This window comes from Tigriopus californicus, chromosome 5 (genome assembly GCF_007210705.1).
Source record: "Tigriopus californicus strain San Diego chromosome 5, Tcal_SD_v2.1, whole genome shotgun sequence".
NCBI classification, from domain to species: Eukaryota; Metazoa; Arthropoda; class Copepoda; order Harpacticoida; family Harpacticidae; genus Tigriopus; species Tigriopus californicus.
In genome coordinates this window covers 6,590,216-6,608,438 of record NC_081444.1, presented here as the reverse complement: position 1 = coordinate 6,608,438, position 18,223 = coordinate 6,590,216, and the positions used below count along the sequence as shown (strand labels likewise).

General features: G+C 42.0%; 3 protein-coding genes across 5 annotated transcripts; 2 read left to right on the top strand and 1 right to left on the bottom strand.

Moving 5' to 3' along the window:
- Positions 1–6,125: 6,125 nt before the first annotated feature.
- Positions 6,126–10,294, top strand: LOC131881254 (uncharacterized). The gene is made up of 2 exons (XM_059228067.1): positions 6,126–7,978; positions 8,754–10,294. The coding sequence occupies exons 1-2, from the start codon at positions 6,692–6,694 to the stop codon at positions 9,846–9,848; spliced, it is 2,382 nt and encodes a 793-aa protein (XP_059084050.1). The 5' UTR covers positions 6,126–6,691; the 3' UTR covers positions 9,849–10,294.
- Positions 10,293–13,990, bottom strand: LOC131881257 (uncharacterized). Of its 3 annotated transcripts, none has more exons than XM_059228073.1 (5): positions 13,698–13,990; positions 10,813–11,218; positions 10,608–10,738; positions 10,506–10,548; positions 10,293–10,421 (listed from the first exon to the last, which is right to left on the bottom strand). In XM_059228073.1, the coding sequence occupies exons 1-5, from the start codon at positions 13,754–13,756 to the stop codon at positions 10,386–10,388; spliced, it is 675 nt and encodes a 224-aa protein (XP_059084056.1). In that variant the 5' UTR covers positions 13,757–13,990; the 3' UTR covers positions 10,293–10,385. The 3 variants fall into 3 exon arrangements, with proteins under 3 accessions (XP_059084056.1, XP_059084054.1, XP_059084055.1); XM_059228071.1 differs by lacking the exon at positions 13,698–13,990 and adding an exon at positions 12,919–13,030; XM_059228072.1 differs by lacking the exon at positions 13,698–13,990 and adding an exon at positions 11,314–11,451.
- LOC131881256 (tRNA (guanine(37)-N1)-methyltransferase-like) lies at positions 11,465–12,894 on the top strand. Its single transcript, XM_059228070.1, has one exon. The coding sequence runs from the start codon at positions 11,572–11,574 to the stop codon at positions 12,859–12,861; it is 1,290 nt and encodes a 429-aa protein (XP_059084053.1). The 5' UTR covers positions 11,465–11,571; the 3' UTR covers positions 12,862–12,894.
- Positions 13,991–18,223: the final 4,233 nt, after the last annotated feature.

Here is an 18,223-nt window from a genome sequence, read left to right as displayed (position 1 = left end):
ATTGTTAGGTAAGTGCTCATTTTGCTGGGTCTGGTTTATGCAAGATTCTTGAGAATTGAGATTGGATCATTGTTCAATGTGATTTGTGGACGGGGAATCATCTTCCTCCAGAGACATTGTTAATGTGCTCGTTTCTGACGTGAACAAGAACGATGAGACTGTTGTGCTTATCTAAAAGAGTATTTAACCCAGTTTTGTCTGTGAGTAAGATACCTAAATAATCGGGACAATTTAGGCTAATTCTCATCAGAAATATCGGCAAATAATCTCATTTCTTCATTACTTCAAACCAAGGAGAAATAATTGGTTTAGTGGCCATTAGCAATCGAATAAAGTTGGCATTGAAATTAATTTGCTACCAAATTGGTAATTGAGGGGAAAATACAGCGCTGTACACAAATGTTTCACCACGCAACCTCTTAAAGTGCTTTGATACATTGTGGATATGAGGCACTCTAGGACTCTTATCGTTCATGTTTTAGCCCATTAGATCAACATTCACCATTCATTAGAATTTTATTTATGTTAAGAGGCTAGCTTTTACATGGAAGAAAGTCCAAATTGACAAAACCAATTAATAGATAGCAAGGCACTGTCAACCAAATAATCAGAAACGAAAGATGGTAAGTCATTCCCTTTTTAAAAAAGGAGGGAAGGAAATATTTTCCTAGAAAGTGCAATCCGATTGATTGCATCTCGAAATGGAATAATTGTTATGACCACAAAAAACACCAAACCATTATTCGTTCCCTTTTTGACCTCTAAAGCGGCGTTTGATTTACGATTCTTTCTTAGCAACTGAGAAACACTTCAAAATAAGAAAAGAAGTACAGAATCCCTAACACTAGAATGGTAATTGTTAAAATTTCTATTAGGCTCCTAACAAGGTTTCAAATATTTGCAATCAACTCCTGTTAATGATTCATAGTTTTCATGACATCATGGTGAAAGCCTTCCTAATTTGGACTTAGTTGGCAACTAGTTGATGGCAGGAAATGATCTAATGGCTTGAATATGCTAAACCAACTGTTTGGGTTCACAGGATACTAGCAGGGAAGCTGTTCAATGCAAGCTTTTTAATAATGACTTTTTGTGTTATTAAAGTCCAAGAGCTTTTCCTAAAATAGCCTCCAAAACACATCTCTGTCTCAAAATAAATAAACTATAAACTACTTTATTTATATCTTACTTTCGATTGCAAAATAGATTAGGTGATGGTCTTTCATCAACTCTTGAGCCCGATTTCTTTTATGTTTACAAATTCACCGAAGACTGCGTTTAATAGTTATTGGAACGCTATTTAATTGCTTATTTTTGCTTCCCATTTGATTTCCTCTATGTAAATTTTATTTGAAACCAATACAAATGAACAACAAAGCATCTTTCCGATGATTTTCAAGTAAACCTATGTTCTTTGAATATTTTTTTGTAAATTTTATATCAATATGCCTTTTCAGAAGTTCAACGTGATTTGAATAATAAATCGTCACCAAAAAGAACATTCTGATGATTTCAAAATGAATTATTGTTCTCTTTTACTCCATTTCCCTAATGTTTTCAAATTGAAGCACGAGTTAGTCCATAACACCAACAATTACACCCTTTCAAGGATTTCAGAGTACATTGATGGTGTCCCAAGATATTTTTGGCCCGGTTTTATTTTGATATTTTGCAAATTCAGCCTGAACTTTATGAAAAAGCAAAAATGAACGTTCATACGACGATTTCAAACTAAATTTCTATCTATATGTACAACCTCAAATCAATGTTCTTTCAACAAGTCTTGGGCCAATCAGTTCTTGTCAGCAAATTCAATGCGATCTTGACCAAAAAAGTACTTTAACGAGATACGAATTAGAGCTGCTGCGTTAGCTCAAATCCCCTCTAAAATCACGTTGTATGCAGGGTGGGCAATTTTGAGAATTAGCGTGACTTTTGGACACCAAGTGGACAAAAGTGTCCAAAAGTGGACAAAAGTGTCCAAAAGTGGACAAAAGTGGACAAAAGTGGACAAAAGTGGACGAAAGTGGACAAAAGTGAACAAAAGTGGGCAGAATGTGTCCAAAATTAAGTACAATTGTGCAAAAGGGGATTGACAAGCAAACACTTTTGAACCCTAAATCATGATATTTCTTTACCAAATCTAGATGTGAACCAGCAAATAGAATCAGTAATCAATAAAATCTAAGCTTTCTTCAAACACATAAATATGAAGTAACAACTAGCCTTTTCACTAACGTTTTTAATTTCCAAGATATACACTTAACGAAATTCGTTATCTTGATACAATACAGCTTTATAAAGTCAAAACAAATATCTTTAATATATTTTGAATGTTAATAAGTCAAAGCCACACTATAATCAGGGCATTTGGTGGCTGGGTAATTTTAACAAAGATTAAAAAAAATAATTTTAAAAAAGCTTAGGAGCTGAATATCAAATATCCAATAATACTTCTCATATTTGTAATATACATAACATATTTATAAGGAGTGCATGAATTACACTTTTATAATACATCTAAAAACTAAGATATATGTTTCTTTAAGAAACATTGGGAATCTCATTTCCTGACATCAAGCGCATCTTTAAAAGTTAAAAATATGCCTAACAATGTCTCAATTAACTTACTTATGGAAGAAAAACCATAAGTATGGGAAAATATGTCATTATTAGATTTTAGCAATTCGTAAGAAATTCAATTTTTAATATTAGTACTTTTTAAGAAGAAATCCCAAATGACTGATGATTTTAAGTAAAACATTTTTGCAAAAAGTTAATAATGTTGAATAAATGACGCCAGATAACCAGAATATAATGTTTAGCTATTTCAGTTTTTGAATCCTTTGCAACAGCTGCATTCTACTAGAGGGAGACTTTGTTCCCTGCTTGCTTTCTAATCTAACGTAAGAAAAAGAGAGTTAAGAACCTGTCTTTCAAATACCTTTTTTGGGTATGTTAGAGGTATATGGCAAAGGTTTTAAAGACTTATCTTGCTCTTGGAACCATCAATGAGCAATTTTTGAAGTAGAGGATAGGTTTCATACAGAATATCCTTTATATTTGTAGTTTTAAAGGTTCGTATTTTTGGACACTTTTGGACACTTTTGTCCACTTTTGTCCACCCTTATTTTTGGACACTTTTGGACACTTTTGGACAGGGGTGGACAAAAGTGTCCAAAAATGAAATGCCCACCCTGGTTGTATGCGACTTACAAAACCAGTATGATGTTAACCAATCTACTCACTGCTCATTGTGTTACGGTCAATATTTTTCGGTGGTGTTTTTATTTTGGTTTACTTGCAAATTGAACGTTGACAAAATGCCCAACAAAACTTCTTACTGATTGTTTTGAAGTAAGTTAGTGTTCTGTCAACAATTTTGGGGGCCTGGTTTCATTTAATCATATTACAAATTCAACTTGCCATTTCAAGGACAAAATCCATCTGTGCATGCCCCTAGCAATGTCCCCCTCAAGTTAACCGGTGGTCCACTGACTTAAAGGGGACATTTTGAGGCCATTGTCTCCTTTAGACCCCATTTTGAGACAGTCATCGGGGCAAGAGTTTAGATACAATAAGAAAAAAAGGCAATTGTTAATCCATTGTGAATTTTATTGTAGACTGGTACCAGGTTGTAGTAAATTTAAATCAGAAGCACAAAAACGGCAATTTTCATTCAAACACCCTGTAGATTTGGGTACATCGTGAAAACTTTAGTCAGAACTGATTTAAAACTACACCTCAGTGAATTTCCTTCAATCTGCATTGTTCGTTTAACTGACTGTGGATTTTTGATAGTTGTGAACTAATTTTTCGAAAATGTGCGTAGTTAGAGAGTTTTAAGTGAAAAAATGTCCTTTACTTTTGTCGTATTAAAAAAAAATAAGTACAATTGGAGGTAAAACTGGAGAAATAGGATTTCATTCACCCATGTAACTCAGCAGCGACTGGATATATAACACAAATTGATTTTATTAAGATGTCACTTTTCAGTAGGTTTAAGAATGATTTTTTTCATTTAACGTTTTACACCGTACCTCATTCTATCTAACATATTGTAGATCTTTTGCATAAAGTGGGATTATGTAGTTTATCATTTTGTTCACTCATCATTAGCCTCGCTCGTGTTTTTATAAAATTTTCTGCCGAGGATCTTTGGCCCTGGAAATTGAGCCAATGCCCCAGATCGAAAATATAGCATTGACTCTCTTTCGTCATTGAGTTGCCCTAGGCAACCGTCACTTGCCATTGGCTATTTTTAGCTTGGATTCTCTCTTTCTGTATTCCTCTCTCTGGTCTCTTTTCCGTGTAAACTCGCTCAGCCTCGATGTTTGGAGGCCATTTTATGGCATTGGGGGTTCGAACAAGCCAAGTCAAACAAACGAGTCCAGGTTTGCCAAAATGGTTCAGCTGAAACCGGTTCAGAAATTCGCTGGGGAACAGATTTACTTGTGTTTTGGCTGTAATATGTTTTGGCATTGAGTTGGCATTTGCAATTCAGGATATCCCGAACATTGGAACGAGTGATATAGAAATCAGTCTTGGCAGCTTGATTGACTGCTGAGTATGACAAAACAAAAGTTTCATCCGATTTCCAAGCAAAATATGCATTGTTGAGCACTGATGCCGTCTTTTCATATGAGATGTTTAAGACCATGAAAGATCGGTCGAATGTTTGAGCTGTAATTATTTTGACCTAATTTAGCCGAAATTTATGGGACAGAATTGTCACACCTGACGCTTTGGCCTTGGAGCACCTTCGTTTGGTGCATTGACGTTGCAGTATGTGATGTTCGGATATAATCGAACAAATTTATTGCGATTGACGTAACGCAGCATTCCTTTGAAAGATCACCTCAACTTTCATCAGAGTCTCTTGGGAACATAACCCGAATGAATTCTTTTATCCTGAACTCATTTCTGTCTAGACAAGACAAAAACGTTAAGGCCAGAAATAGACCAAGTCAAAGTAACGCCAACGAAGAAGATGGGCCTTTTCCGCTTTCAGAGGAGAAGACGACATCTCCTGACAGCCAAAGAGGGAAGCGAGGCCTAAAAGCACCAACTGTCTTGGTTCCCTAGAAGCGAAAAGGGAAATATCTGCTCTGACGTCATCATCAAATTCTCTCTTGGGAATATGAGCTAGCCTCTGAAGCCTTTGGAGGCGGCCACGTACGTTGAAATATGTGCATGCACGAATCTCGCTCAGTGGCCAGAAGGGCTCTTGGGATCTCTGTCTGTTTCCTTGCTTGTGGCTGGCAGAGACGTCACCTGAAGAGAGGAGAAAGGCGATACTCCCAGATCAAGTTCTTCTCCAAAATAGGCGAGGTGCTAAGAATAGACCTTGCTGGCATTGATGAGGTCGTAGAATGCGTTGGCGATTCAAGTTGGAACAGCACATGGGTACTATTGTTGTCAGGATCAGTTGCCTGGGTAGATCCGATGGTGTGCTGCTTGGTACGGGTATTTGTTATTCGTATAACTGACTTGGTCTTCGTTATCTAGTTCCCGTGAAAGGAACAGACGCAACCGGAATAACAAGGAGAATCGTTCGTACTTAACAAATTCGTCTTGCTTTTAATAGCGGACCTGGAATCAACGCAATGTTCTCAGGATTTTTCGTCTCCATCATTATCAAAAAAAAAAATATTTTACATAGACGGGTCCAAAATATTGAGTGTGTTCCCTATGGTGAAACTCCATGACGCCTCAATGAAAAAAGGTGCTGAAGTGGATGGACTGAAAATTCGTGTGAAAAATTTCGAATGTAAATCATGGCTGCTCAATCGCATTTGCCTTATGTCCCTTGCGATCTATCTCTTTCAGCCCGGACAGGCCTTCTTATCGGTCTCTATCGGCCTCGGGCCTATTTGAATGATGTTTTCCACCTTTTCCACCGAGAGTGCTCGGTATGGTGTTTTTCTTCGATTACACGAATCCCACTTACACGTTCGGAACTAGCCTACGCCTCACCATGTTTTCATTTCCCATGAAACTCAGGCATTGAGCTGGGATCGGTTGTTGGACCTTGGTCCTATCATTACTCAGTTTGTTCTTGCTCAAGTAATGATGAATTGCACCCCATAGCTTGAAAAGCAGAGTTGTTTTGGGTCCTCAGACTCTTTTTAACGCCATACACGATATTTTATTGTCAACGTCAAAGAAGTGAATTTGTTATCTCGTAGAAATATTCGCTGTCCAGTTAGACGCTGGGATTGATCCCATAACTCACCATAAGTGAATATGGGACGCAGGATCGGTCCATACACACTGAAATGCGGCTGGCCTTTCTTTGAAGGTGGCTTTCTCTAACCCTCCCACATCTACAGTACTGTACACACGTGAAGTTGTCTACTATGGAACTTGTCCTAGATGTTCTAAGCATACTATGCACGTACGAGTACGTACATTGTAGTACTCGTACTAGGTAGTTGCACTTCGCACTTTCAATCGAAATAGGTGGCTCAGACACATACTACGGTATAGCTCGAGCTTGTCACGTCCACGCTTTGGGTGTTGGTGACAGCAACCCAACATTTTCAGTCCCACCTCTGGCCTCAAGTGTGCCAAGGTAGTATAGGAAAAGATGGCGAATTGAACGAATGTCGCAGTATACCCATGTGACAAAAGTAGTTGAAATTTTCAACATCGTCACGAAGAGGTTCAATTTATACCAAAATCGGTGCTCATGCCTTCGTTGGAACAATCGCTCTCGGGTTCCTCGGACGAGGGCAGAGGGTTTGTGGGTGGAGGCAATCATAATGATGGCATGGTGGAACTCGAGGATGGCGTGAGGTCGCTAAGTAGCGCTTATAGTAGTGCGAGTAGCGAGACCATCCGCTCACAAACAGTGACGTCAGAGTCCATACTAAATGCAGACAAAGACCAAGAAGAATTGCGACCAGGTGTCAAGGAGTGGATCGCAGAGGAACACCAAGAGAACGAGGCCAGCAAAAAGGATTGTGTTGCAACTTCAAGTCCACATCGGACTGTTCCGTCTGAGCCGCATCATACCAGCCAGTCGATTTTCTCTCCTCCTGAGGGGGACTTGCCTCCCACATCCCCGCCCAGAACTAGAGTGGTGCCACTGCCCCTGAGCGGCGAAGGCAACAAAAGTGCATATACACCTTGTTCACAGAGGAAAGGCCTTCCCCCCAAGGCGGCGAGAAGCAGGCCCAACAGCTTCAGATCCACGTTTCGTCAGAGTACCGATGTGAGCGGGAATTGTGGTAATGGTGGTGGTGTTGGGGGCTCTGTCCCTCCTTCTTTGGATACACTTCTCAAGAGCGCGACAGCTGAGTGGGTCCAACCAAACGGTTGCAGTAGTCCCAAAACCAACAAACAGCCTCTCTCGCCTCCAAGTGCGCTCTCGCCCTCAGATCAAACCCACGGAGCGGGCTCTACCACTCCCAATCTCCCGAGGAGATCTTCGTTTCGTGATCCTGCAACACTCTCCAAGTTGTCGTCACAAAATCAACAGGAGAGAAGAGGCTCTCTCAAGTCATTTGCATCCTCACTCCTTGACAGAAAAGGCTCATTCAGAACGCTTCTAGGAAATTCAACCTCACCCCTGCGGGGTTCTTCGGACTCGTTATTTTCGAAAGTTCATAATAATTCGCAAAGGCTTTCCAGAACGGTGGTCACCAAAAGCACTCCAAACGTGTCAAGCAAAGATGGTTATTCTGAGAAGAAGGGATCGTTCAGAAATCGGAAAGGCCCTCCACCTTCAGTGCCGCAGTCTCCCATCAAGAAAGACTCAGGGATAAGTATTGGCGAGGCGTTTCATGACAATCTTGAGCCTAACATGACCAAACCACGAACCACCTCCAAGATTCGAGGATTAGGCACTTCAGGCGGAAGTTTGAGCACAGAGTCCACGGGCACACTCGAATTCGATTCCAGCCTCTCTTCCGTCGCAACCACGTCAAACATGAAGCTATCGAATAGTGGAGATTTCTCCATCCCATTGAAAAAGGTAATATAACATCATTTTATTTATAGCCTTGCTTGAACTGGCGCTTCCAATAATGATTAGTTGAGGCTTTCGCTACTTCAGTGCATTAATTTCAAGTTAACTTACCAATAGTCATTTATAGGGCTAGTCAAGAAAACGCGTTCATGGACAACTGACGTTATTCCATGGCGTAAAATCAAAGACAACATGCCCAGCCAAACCGCACTGTGCATGTATTAGATTTCTCCATCCCATTGAAAAAGGTAATATAACATCATTTTATTTATAGCCTTGCTTGAACTGGCGCTTCCAATAATGATTAGTTGAGGCTTTCGCTACTTCAGTGCATTAATTTCAAGTTAACTTACCAATAGTCATTTATAGGGCTAGTCAAGAAAACGCGTTCATGGACAACTGACGTTATTCCATGGCGTAAAATCAAAGACAACATGCCCAGCCAAACCGCACTGTGCATGTATTGGATTTTGACATCTTTTCCATTTTACATGCTTGTCTAGGCAATTAGCATTGGGGTATTGTGCCAATTTGATAGAGCGTTCACTGGTTAACACCAATCATGCTCATTTAGTAGAGTTTTGTAACACAACTCGCTCAAAATCACTCGATTATCAAAAATTCAATGGGCGAATGGTGCGAGTTGACTGTGATGTTTGTCTTAGTTCTCTCTCCCCAAAATGCAAAAAATCAGGGTGCTGGACCACATTTTTCCTTGATTTTCCTTTACTTGACATCCCCTATAAGGAAGCAAGTGTCTAACTTGACCTCTCATTTGTAGTTGGATGTGGACAAGGAATACGACATTGTTCAAACCATAGGTGAGGGTTGGTTTTCTCGTGTCTATCTAGCGGAACACCGCGAGACTCGACAAGAGATTGTCTTGAAGGCCATCAATTCGAAGACCGTGAGTGTGGACGACTTTTGGCGCGAGTACCAGCACTCCTACTTGCTCTCCGCCCATCCCAATGTTCTCACCATATTTGATGTGGTTTTCCAAGCAAAGGATTATTACATGTTCGCTACTGAGTACGCTCCGCTAGGCGATCTCACCTCCAATGTGAGCGATCGGGGCATTGGCGAGATGAACACTAAACGCGTGGCCAAACAGATCGGATCGGCTTTGGAGTGGGTGCATTCCAAGAAGCTCTGCCATTTGGACGTCAAGCTAGACAGTGTCCTTGTTTTCAAGTCCGACTTCAGTTGGGTTAAGCTCTGTGACTTTGGTGCTGTTCGCTCACAGGGTGACATCGTGATAAAGAAAAATGAGTTACTGCCCTATTGTCCACCGGAGTTGGTAGCCAAGCATGCGAATGAGTACTATCAAGTCGATAAAGTCCAAGACGTCTTCCAGTTTGGGATTGTTCTGTTCTTTTGTCTTTTCGGGATCCTGCCGTGGCAAAGAGCGGATGTGACGGATCCTTACTATTCAGAGTTCTTCGCTTGGCGGAGCAAAAAGACAAGCAAGCCTCCGAAACATTTCAAACCCATGACGACTCGATCCCAGAAGCTCTTCCGCAAGCTTATGGATGTGGATCCAGCTAAACGTCTTCTCCTCCATGAAATTCCCAAGTACACTGACGACAAATGGTTGAAGAAGGTGCCCAAATCTCCATTCAACGGATCGGGATCCGATCCCAAACAGATTTCGGACGGCATCTCGCAATTGACCATGGGCAGCTTCCAAAGTGTACATTCCAATGCGGTCGAGAAGAACAAAGTCCTTTATACCCTGCTACAGCATGGCGTTGAAACGACGGTGGATCGATCTCAGAAGAACTCTCGTATTATCAATTGGATCCAACACGGACAAGCTATTCAAGAGGACACGGGAGGATCGTCAACCTTGCCAACGGACCAACTCAATCTGGAATGATCAAACGCATTTTCAGGGATTTTGACTACTGATCCAATGGAGCCTCCTGTGGAACCTAGAAAATAATTGGGCCTCCATCAAGTTGGCCTGAATCCTTGACACCCTTTGCTTCTGAGCTTGGATGGGATTTGAGGAGTTCTGGCGCAATTGGACATTGTTGCATGATATCAGTCCCCAAATGCTATGACAAACAAAGCACGAACGAACCTACTTAATCAATACAGTAATCTCCCAACTACACCAGCATAACCTTACTACCAAAGAACCAAAGACCGAAATAGCACTTCACCTTGAAGACGAAAATCCAACAATCGATAAAGACTACCACCGTCACCAAGAAAGTACATTATGAAGCGGCAATTTGGGGAAAGGGAGGGTAAGCGGAAGAAGACTTAAATGTGATGTATCAGGTACAAAACCAAGAATAAATTCGCACATTGAATGTCCGTGTCTTCAAACTTTCATTTTCTGAAATGTATTTGCATCATTCATTCATAAGCGAATCAATATAATTAGTTCTGTGTAGCTTTACGTTGCTTAATCGTCGCATTGTCCATTTCGGCAAGCATTGTGCTGAAAGAACAAAACGGTAGAGATTTGTGCTATCCGTTCTTGCCCTCTCATATTTATTTGTAAGCAGTATGTAGATCGACTTACCAAAACATCAGACGCCTCATTCACACCGTTATCGTGGGCGTGCCTAGAATGATACAAATACCTTGAACAACGATTCTTAAACATGGAGAGAAAGCCCCTCACCTTATCAAATCATGAACTTCTCCCGGAAACACATCAGTCTTGATGCCTTGTAGATGACCAATGGCCAGGTTGTAAGCCGCATGTGGATGGCCATTGTCAGATGCTTTTCGGAACCACTTCATGGCCAATTCCTAATGGATGACAAGGAAACCAGCCATTCATTTGCAAGACAGCAATGCGAAGGACTCCTGCTAATAAATCTTACCTCATCTTTTTCCACCCCTTTGCCATGGAGTAGCCTTTGTGCCACAACATGTTGAGCATGCGAATGTCCCAATTTAGCGTAAGCATGACTCAGATGGAAATGAAACTCGTGGAAATAGAAAAAGCAGTAGTACAGGAGCCCCAAACACAACACCAAGCACAAACACAAGGCTGCTACAGCGAGCCAACCCTGGGGCTCTTTGATTCGACCCAAGTAGTCTTTTCCACCAAATCGGACCACATCGTTCAAGTCAGAGGAAGCTGGATCGCGAGGAGCTCGTTTGCAATTGCGATTTATGTACTTGGTTCTGGTGGTTCCTTGGGGTAGAAGGGGGGCCTTTTCAGTTGATTTCCCATTTCTTGACCTGACCGATGATCCACTGGAGGCGTGAGCCATGGGGACTGACCTTCAAGCAAATGGATGGATAAACTAAAATATTATTTCAATGAACGGCCTAAAAGGAGTGAATTGATGACGTGTAAGAGCAACTTTCTCCCTAACCTTTCGCCTGTTCGTGAATCCAAAGTAAAAACGTCCCTTTCGTCTGTATCCTGCACCAACGGCATTGGCCATCAGATATTTAATGGCCTTCGTTTCCAAGGCTACGTCAAGGCTCGTCCACCGATATCATGCTCTAAAGAGTCGCTCATCTAACCCCAATTATCGGTGCACGTCAGCTGTTGGCTTGTTTGTAAATATCACGTGGCGACACAATCCAAACTCCCAAGACAAATATACTAGGACTTTTGAGTGATCAAAATGAACCTCTTCTCGTTGCCGAGCCCCAAATATAGCCTAGTCAAACTCCCTTCACGAGTTTACGGGTTGACAAAGTGGGACCCGAATGCTTTTAATGTCTCGCTTCAGGTTCCTTACATCACCCTTCAACCGCAGATGATCAGCGCCGTGGCTAAAGTGCTGAAACGCTATACCCTCAAACTACCCCACATATGTTGTATCCGACCAGCTACAGACCCTCCCAAGAGAGAGCTCTTGCTTCATCCGGATTATATTCAAACATTCGACGACTTTGATGCCAACCATCAGGAGATGCTGAGGAAAAATTGTCAGATTGACTCGGTTCAATCTTGCAATCTGGAGCTGACTCTGAAGAATTGGCGACCCCTGGACTTGCTCAAGGCGGTTACCGAAGATGTTGACAAAAACATCCCATGTCTTTCGTCCTACTCCGTGATTGGGCACATCATACACGTTAACTTGAAGCAGCATCATCTGCCCAAGAAAGAAATCATTGGACATATTCTACTGAATTCAGTCTCGCCTCAAATCCGGACCGTGATCAACAAGAATACTGGTATTGATAATAAGTTCAGGAATTTTCAGCACGAGATCTTGGCCGGGGAAGATGATTTCATGGTCACGGTCAAGGAGAGTGGGTGTCAGTTCCAGATGGATTTTTCTCAAGTGTATTGGAATCCTCGTCTCTCCACAGAACACGAGCGCATCATCGATAAGCTTCATAAGGGGGATACATTGTTTGATTGCTTCGCGGGGGTTGGACCATTTGCTGTGCCTACTGGGAAAAAGGGGATCCAGGTGTGGGCCAATGATCTTAATCCGGAATCTTACAAGTGGTTGGTGAATAATGTGAAATTGAACAAAGTGGCAGAGCGTGTGCAGTGTTTTAATATGGATGGAAGGGACTTTATTCGTCAAAAATTACCCAAAGTTATAGCAAATAAGGGGCCGGAGGGCAAGATTTACGTCACTATGAACCTGCCAGCCTTGGCTATAGAATTTTTAGATGCTTTTCGAGAAGCTTTTGAGTCGATTCAATCGAATGAAACTATTTATATTGAAGTTTATTCTTTTTCGGAGGCAACAGATCAAGAAAAAGATGTCATGTCTCGTTGCCTCGTGGCCCTTGGTTTGGAGGATGCCCAAGATGAACTAAAGCCTCCAATGAAAACCTCGTTTGTACGGAATGTAGCTCCCAAGAAGGACATGTTTCGCATATCGTTTCCCTTGTCTAAAAGCTGTTTCGAAAGCACATCGGCCAAAAGGCTAAAAACTTGCCAAGAAAGCTGATACTCCGATGAAATATATCATGTCCTTACTAAAGTTCTCTTTGAAATATCACTCAACCTCAAATAATCGATGGGACTGGTTGGTCCCTCTCTCCCTTGTATTTTCCCCGAGATGAACGAATGATCCGCAGAATCACAACCCATTGCTTGCACAGCGAAAACTGATACAAATGATCCCTGGATGAAGCATGAAACCCACTGACTAGCTCGCACGTAATGGCCTCTATCACACTTTTGCATCCATTACTGCCAAGGGAAAAAGAGTATCTCACTCATCGGGGCTGTTGTATGAATGTAGAATGCCGGGAATGTCCACCAATAGTGTTGCTAAGAACATTATGGTTATCCTGCTCATAATGAATAGAACAGCAATATGGTTAGATTAATGATAACCGCGATGGTCGCACGGATTGCAGTCGTAGAAATGAAGCCAATAATCTGTGAATAGAGATTCGGTGCGGATTGTGTGAACGTCTGAATTGTGCTACTTTTTGCAAGGAGAAAGATCGGATCGACCCCCTAAAAGCGCATTAAAATATGCAAGATTAAATTTGTTTGAAATTTTTCCTTTTTCTTTTGACTGGAAATCATCGAGTTGAAAAAAATCTCATTTGATCTTTTCTCTTTCTCGAATTCAAGACGAAAAGAGACAAAATATGTCAGCGTTCCTCTCTTTCACTTGCCTCTCTTTCCTCCCTTGTTCCCAATGCTTGCTTGATAGCTAGCTAGCTACTAGCTTGGTAGGTTGGTTGAGTAGTCAGAACATAGGATCAGTCCCCTTGTTACAAAAAAAAATCATACATGAGCACAATTGAAAAAAAAAAAATGAGAACCCACCTGGTTCCCATGAGCCTTGAGACCACGTTGGAAAACCCGAGGATTATTTCTCTTGCCATTTTTTGGCTGTGGTTGTTGGTTTCCTGGGGAAAGAAGATTCATCCAAGTTTCCTTCCGCGTTTTGCGGTAGATTCTTTCCAGACAAGGATCTTTTGCACATCCCTTTCAGCTTTCTGAATGAAAGCTGTGCCCAAAGAGGCTCGAATGGTGTTCCACTCTTCTGTGAACAGTCAGACGCTCAATCTGCCACGGATTTGTACATGGCAGAGATGTGAAACTTTGAATTGGTTTCGAAAAGCAAAGGCGCATCCTTGACTTATGTTTGGATCACTTTGAGGTCCAAAATGTTTCACGCATTCTTTCAACGCTAAAAAATTAAAGATTATTATGGCCTCAAGTGGGAACGAGACTTTTGTTCTCTTTTTTAAGCTCAGCAGAGGGAATATTCAAATTAGGTTCAAATTTGTAGATCTCTACCATTGAGTGGTCTATGGAGACTTTTTTCGAGGCTATGCAAGAAAAAGGCACTTGGCAAAGGCAATACTTGAGTTGCAAGTTTTGCACATATCTGTTGCTTCTTGCTTGTGCTCCAAATTCACAGAATACTTGGGCATTTGCCTCTGCCCCTTCAGGTACATGGACATCTAAACGCTAGACTCAGCTTCTTTTTGTGAAACTTGATGTCAAAATTTGAGGTCGCCCACACGCGGAAAAAAAAATCAAGTACTCCTATCACTCAATGTGGATCACTAGTTAGCTGTTGTAGGATTTGTCATCAGTCACACTTGTGGCTTGATTAGGCTTGATTTCAATGCTTCAACTCTCTTTCAAAATCGATATCACATTTTGACTTCTCTTTTTGTACACAGATGTTCGGTCTCGTTTTTCTTTTTTGTTCCCCTCCTACCACTTTGAGCTGAGAATAAGGCCTCGGGAGTTGGAGGAGAGTCGATGTTCCATCATCCTCTATCCTGGTAAGGATTAGCTCAACAGATCATCAGTAAAAACTTGTGTCTTTTTCCCCGTAGTCCGGGCCGTTGACGCAAAGGAGCTCCAAGATGGACGGACTATGATGTTATTCTGTACGAGTATTTGATCATCAACTTGTAGTGGTTATCTTTTGCCTTTTGTACCATTTGCTGCCATCTACCCTCCTCCCACCGCCGCTACCGGGGTAGTTAGAATGTTCGAAGTATGCTTCTTCTTCTTCTCTTCTTTTAGTTCTTGCTCCAACTTGGGTCCTCTTGGTCCACGACGAAGGATGAAGAAGAACGAAGAAGTGGGAGGAGAAGGGGAGGAGGTGAGATGGGCAAAGGCCAGCAGCAATGAGTAGGGTGAGCATGTTCCATGTTGGAACCACTGGATCACCAAGGGCAGTAGCTGAATCAATAGAAGCAAGCAGCCAGCCGTTTCTCAGCTCAATGACGATCCCCGCTACAAATACACACTTCTTCTGTGCGAAGCAACTACTTCCACTACTTCCTCTACTTCCACTACTAACAGTCAGTGTGTGAGAGAAAGAAGAAGGAAAAGGAGAAGGAGGAGACCTTTTTATTCTGAAGAAGCTGTCGCCGTACACAGAAGAATGGAAAGAAAACTTTTTTCTGTTGAAAGCGTGCATATCCGTGAGGACTGGAGAAGAAGAAGAAGAAGAACAAGACTGACTGACTCCGTCGTGAACAAAATGTACCAAAAGCCTTGAGCCAAATTGAACAAAAGACGTCAAAAAAAAGGTCAAAGAATTGCCTATACACGTATGAGCAAGACCAAGTTCTACTTAGGATTCTAAGTCGTAGCCAGAGTGACAATGCTGTTTTGGAGACAGATGCTTTGTGGCACAGCGTGAAACTATTTACTGCAATATATGATGATTTACATTTTGCCCATTTTTTTAAAGCCTAAGTCAAAGGGCAAAGATGGATATGATTTTTCAAATCTGTCAATAGATCCCACTCATCGTAATTGCATAGTAGGCAAATTTTTTTTAAGTTCAAACTATTTCAGTTAGAGAACAATCAACACGACTTTCTGAGCTTGCAATTTTTTCGACACTATTGAGAATGAAAGCTTAGATACTTTTCGAAGGAGGTCATTTATAAAGGTCGGAAAAATAATTTGTTTTGCCGTTTAGGGTAGATTCCAGATGGTTGTCAAAACTAGTTTTCCCTACAGTAGCAACTCTTCACTTGTGTGGAGAAAATCGCTCGTATTCAAATCTCTAGGTTTGGTTCTCGACGGCAAAACAAGTTATTTTTCCGAGGCTTTAGTCAATTACATTGCAGCATACTATTGTCGTTAATTAGATCGCCATGGTCGTATAGCGATCATCAAAAATATGTTGAGACATTTTCCCGGATGTACGGTACAGCAGTGTCGTTAATTAGATCGCCATGGTCGTATAGCGATCATCAAAAATATGTTGAGACATTTTCCGTTTTAACGTGTACACTTGCCTTAAACAACAAGTCTTAAGATCCTTATCTACAATCCAGCCTGATGTCTCTTTGGGAAACTGTATTTAATGATTGGATACGTTGCCTTCTAATATTGTTGTAAAACATGTGACACTTGGCCGTGTACTTATAAGTGCATCAATAGACCGTCATGGATTCTTGTCAATGCAAAGGATTAATAATGTGTGTAATAAATGGCACCTCATTGGCATTTTGAATTGATCGAATAAGTAGTTATTTCGAATTGTGGATCATTGGGCCCAAATGCATTTGAAACTGCAGTTTGGAACCGAGTTTGGAAGTTGGAACTTTGGACCAAACCACCCCACTCTCAGACATGCAGGGACAAGTGTTTTTTTCTCAGGGTTCCCACGTTAAGGCCAATGTCATGAGAACCACGGCCCTGAACATCTGACAACTGAAACTAAATACCATATCAGGATAACGACTATTGCTTTTAGATCAGATTGCAACAACCCAATAACTGAAAAGAAAATGAAGTTAGCGAACCAGATCTTGAAGAGAGAGAGAGAGGAGAGGGGTTATTTGTTGCCCTGAAACATAGTAAGGGTCTCGCTCGACTCGCTCGACTCGCTCTGTTCGGGTTTAAAGAGCACAACACTCACAGTGGATTTTTGAGGAGCAATGGGGAGCAAGGATGATAAATGTGTCTTGGTAAGCGGAGCAAGGGTTGTCAATGAAAAGAGTCAATGTGCAGACAAAATTAAATCATCTGCTGTGCCGTATGATCTAGAGGGATTCCATCTGGAACACGGAACCCTAGGGCACTTGAAGTGCTCCAGCCCTCGATTCCCACTTCTATCGTTCGTGTCGACGAGTTCTCGTGCTCTCTCTCTCTCTCTTTCCTTTTCTTTCTTCCCCGTCGTTCGTTCGTTCGTTCTTCTTTCTATCCTTCTCGGCCTCCTCTCGGTACACGCTGATGAGCTCTTGAAGACGGGGAGGAGAACGAGAGAGGAAAAACTTCTCCAAATCCCAAAGAATTTTGTGCTCGTCTTTGCCGAAGGCCCCTTTCCTTCCTCCTCCCCTGGCTCTGTTGTCTAAAGCCCCTACTGAGAATCCTAGATCTTCTAGTTCTTCTCCTCCTTCTTGCTCCATCCATCTACGCACTCTAACTGTCTACATATAGAGGAAAGTCATCGATTTTTCACTTCTTCCTTTTCCCGCCCAAGGCTCAGGGCGAAGAGGAAAGACTAGGAGAACTACCATCACGATTTGGGCTCCCTGAGACGTTCCATACACGTTCCATACGGAGACAGTGGTGGGGTGTCCTCTTCCTTCCCCTTGGGTTGGCAAACACTCTCCGGGCCGTATTGGCCAATTGTCCCGAGAAGTCCATCTGCTTGCTTGCTTGCTTGTTTGGGTGCTTGCTTGGTAGGTTGAGGAAAAGAGAAAAGGCCCATGAAGTGAGCTAAACACTTCTAAACTGACTCTGAGATGTTGCCAAACATGGGACAGGAGGACAAAGAACAGATAGAGGGAGACAGAGAGAAAGAGAGGTGGTAGTGGTGAAGGTGGACCGAGGACAAGGAAAAACAAAAGGGAACCAACAAGCCTTTGGGACTAGAATCAGGCTTGGGGATATCCAGCCATTATTTCTGTCAGGCAAAGGGATCAAGAATCAGGTGATCGATCAGCGACTATTGCACTCCTCCGTCTTTCTATAGGCGCTATGCAAAGAGACCCTTGAATTGGGTGGTTTTGTTTGTCCAAATACCAGACAAGGAGGCTTTACCAAGTTGATGACGCTCTTGGGTCGTAGTTGTCCCTGGCTTAGCAGAGCTAGACCCGTTACCGATTGCCAACCATCGGAATGGCCGGTCTCTTTACTTGTCAAGAGCTTTGGCAATCGTTAGCATTCACAAGCTAGGCGAGCACAACGAGTCAAATAGAATCCGTCAATGCGAACTAATCTTTACTCATTAATTCCGCTTTCCCAATTTTCCATGCGTATCAACACCGCTGCAGCTCAAATCTGGGCTTTTCCCCCACTGAAAAGAAGAAAGCCAACCCACCATACACCCACCCACCAAGCTCTTTTGTAGCCATAGAGCA

What these genes read in the sequence shown, in the direction of transcription:
- LOC131881254 (XM_059228067.1), top strand. Translation starts at nt 6,692, where the DNA reads ATGCCTTCGTTGGAACAATCGCTCTCGGGTTCCTCGGACGAGGGCAGA. An exon ending in TCTCCATCCCATTGAAAAAG is followed by an intron (nt 7,979 to 8,753) that starts GTAATATAACAT and finishes TCTCATTTGTAG; the next exon opens with TTGGATGTGGACAAGGAATA.
- LOC131881256 (XM_059228070.1), top strand. Translation starts at nt 11,572, where the DNA reads ATGAACCTCTTCTCGTTGCCGAGCCCCAAATATAGCCTAGTCAAACTC.
- LOC131881257 (XM_059228071.1), bottom strand. Translation starts at nt 13,004, where the DNA reads ATGGGTTGTGATTCTGCGGATCATTCGTTCATCTCGGGGAAAATACAA. An exon ending in AGTCCCATCGATTATTTGAG is followed by an intron (nt 11,219 to 12,918) that starts GTTGAGTGATAT and finishes ATTTGCTTGAAG; the next exon opens with GTCAGTCCCCATGGCTCACG. An exon ending in GAAGTTCATGATTTGATAAG is followed by an intron (nt 10,549 to 10,607) that starts GTGAGGGGCTTT and finishes GTATCATTCTAG; the next exon opens with GCACGCCCACGATAACGGTG.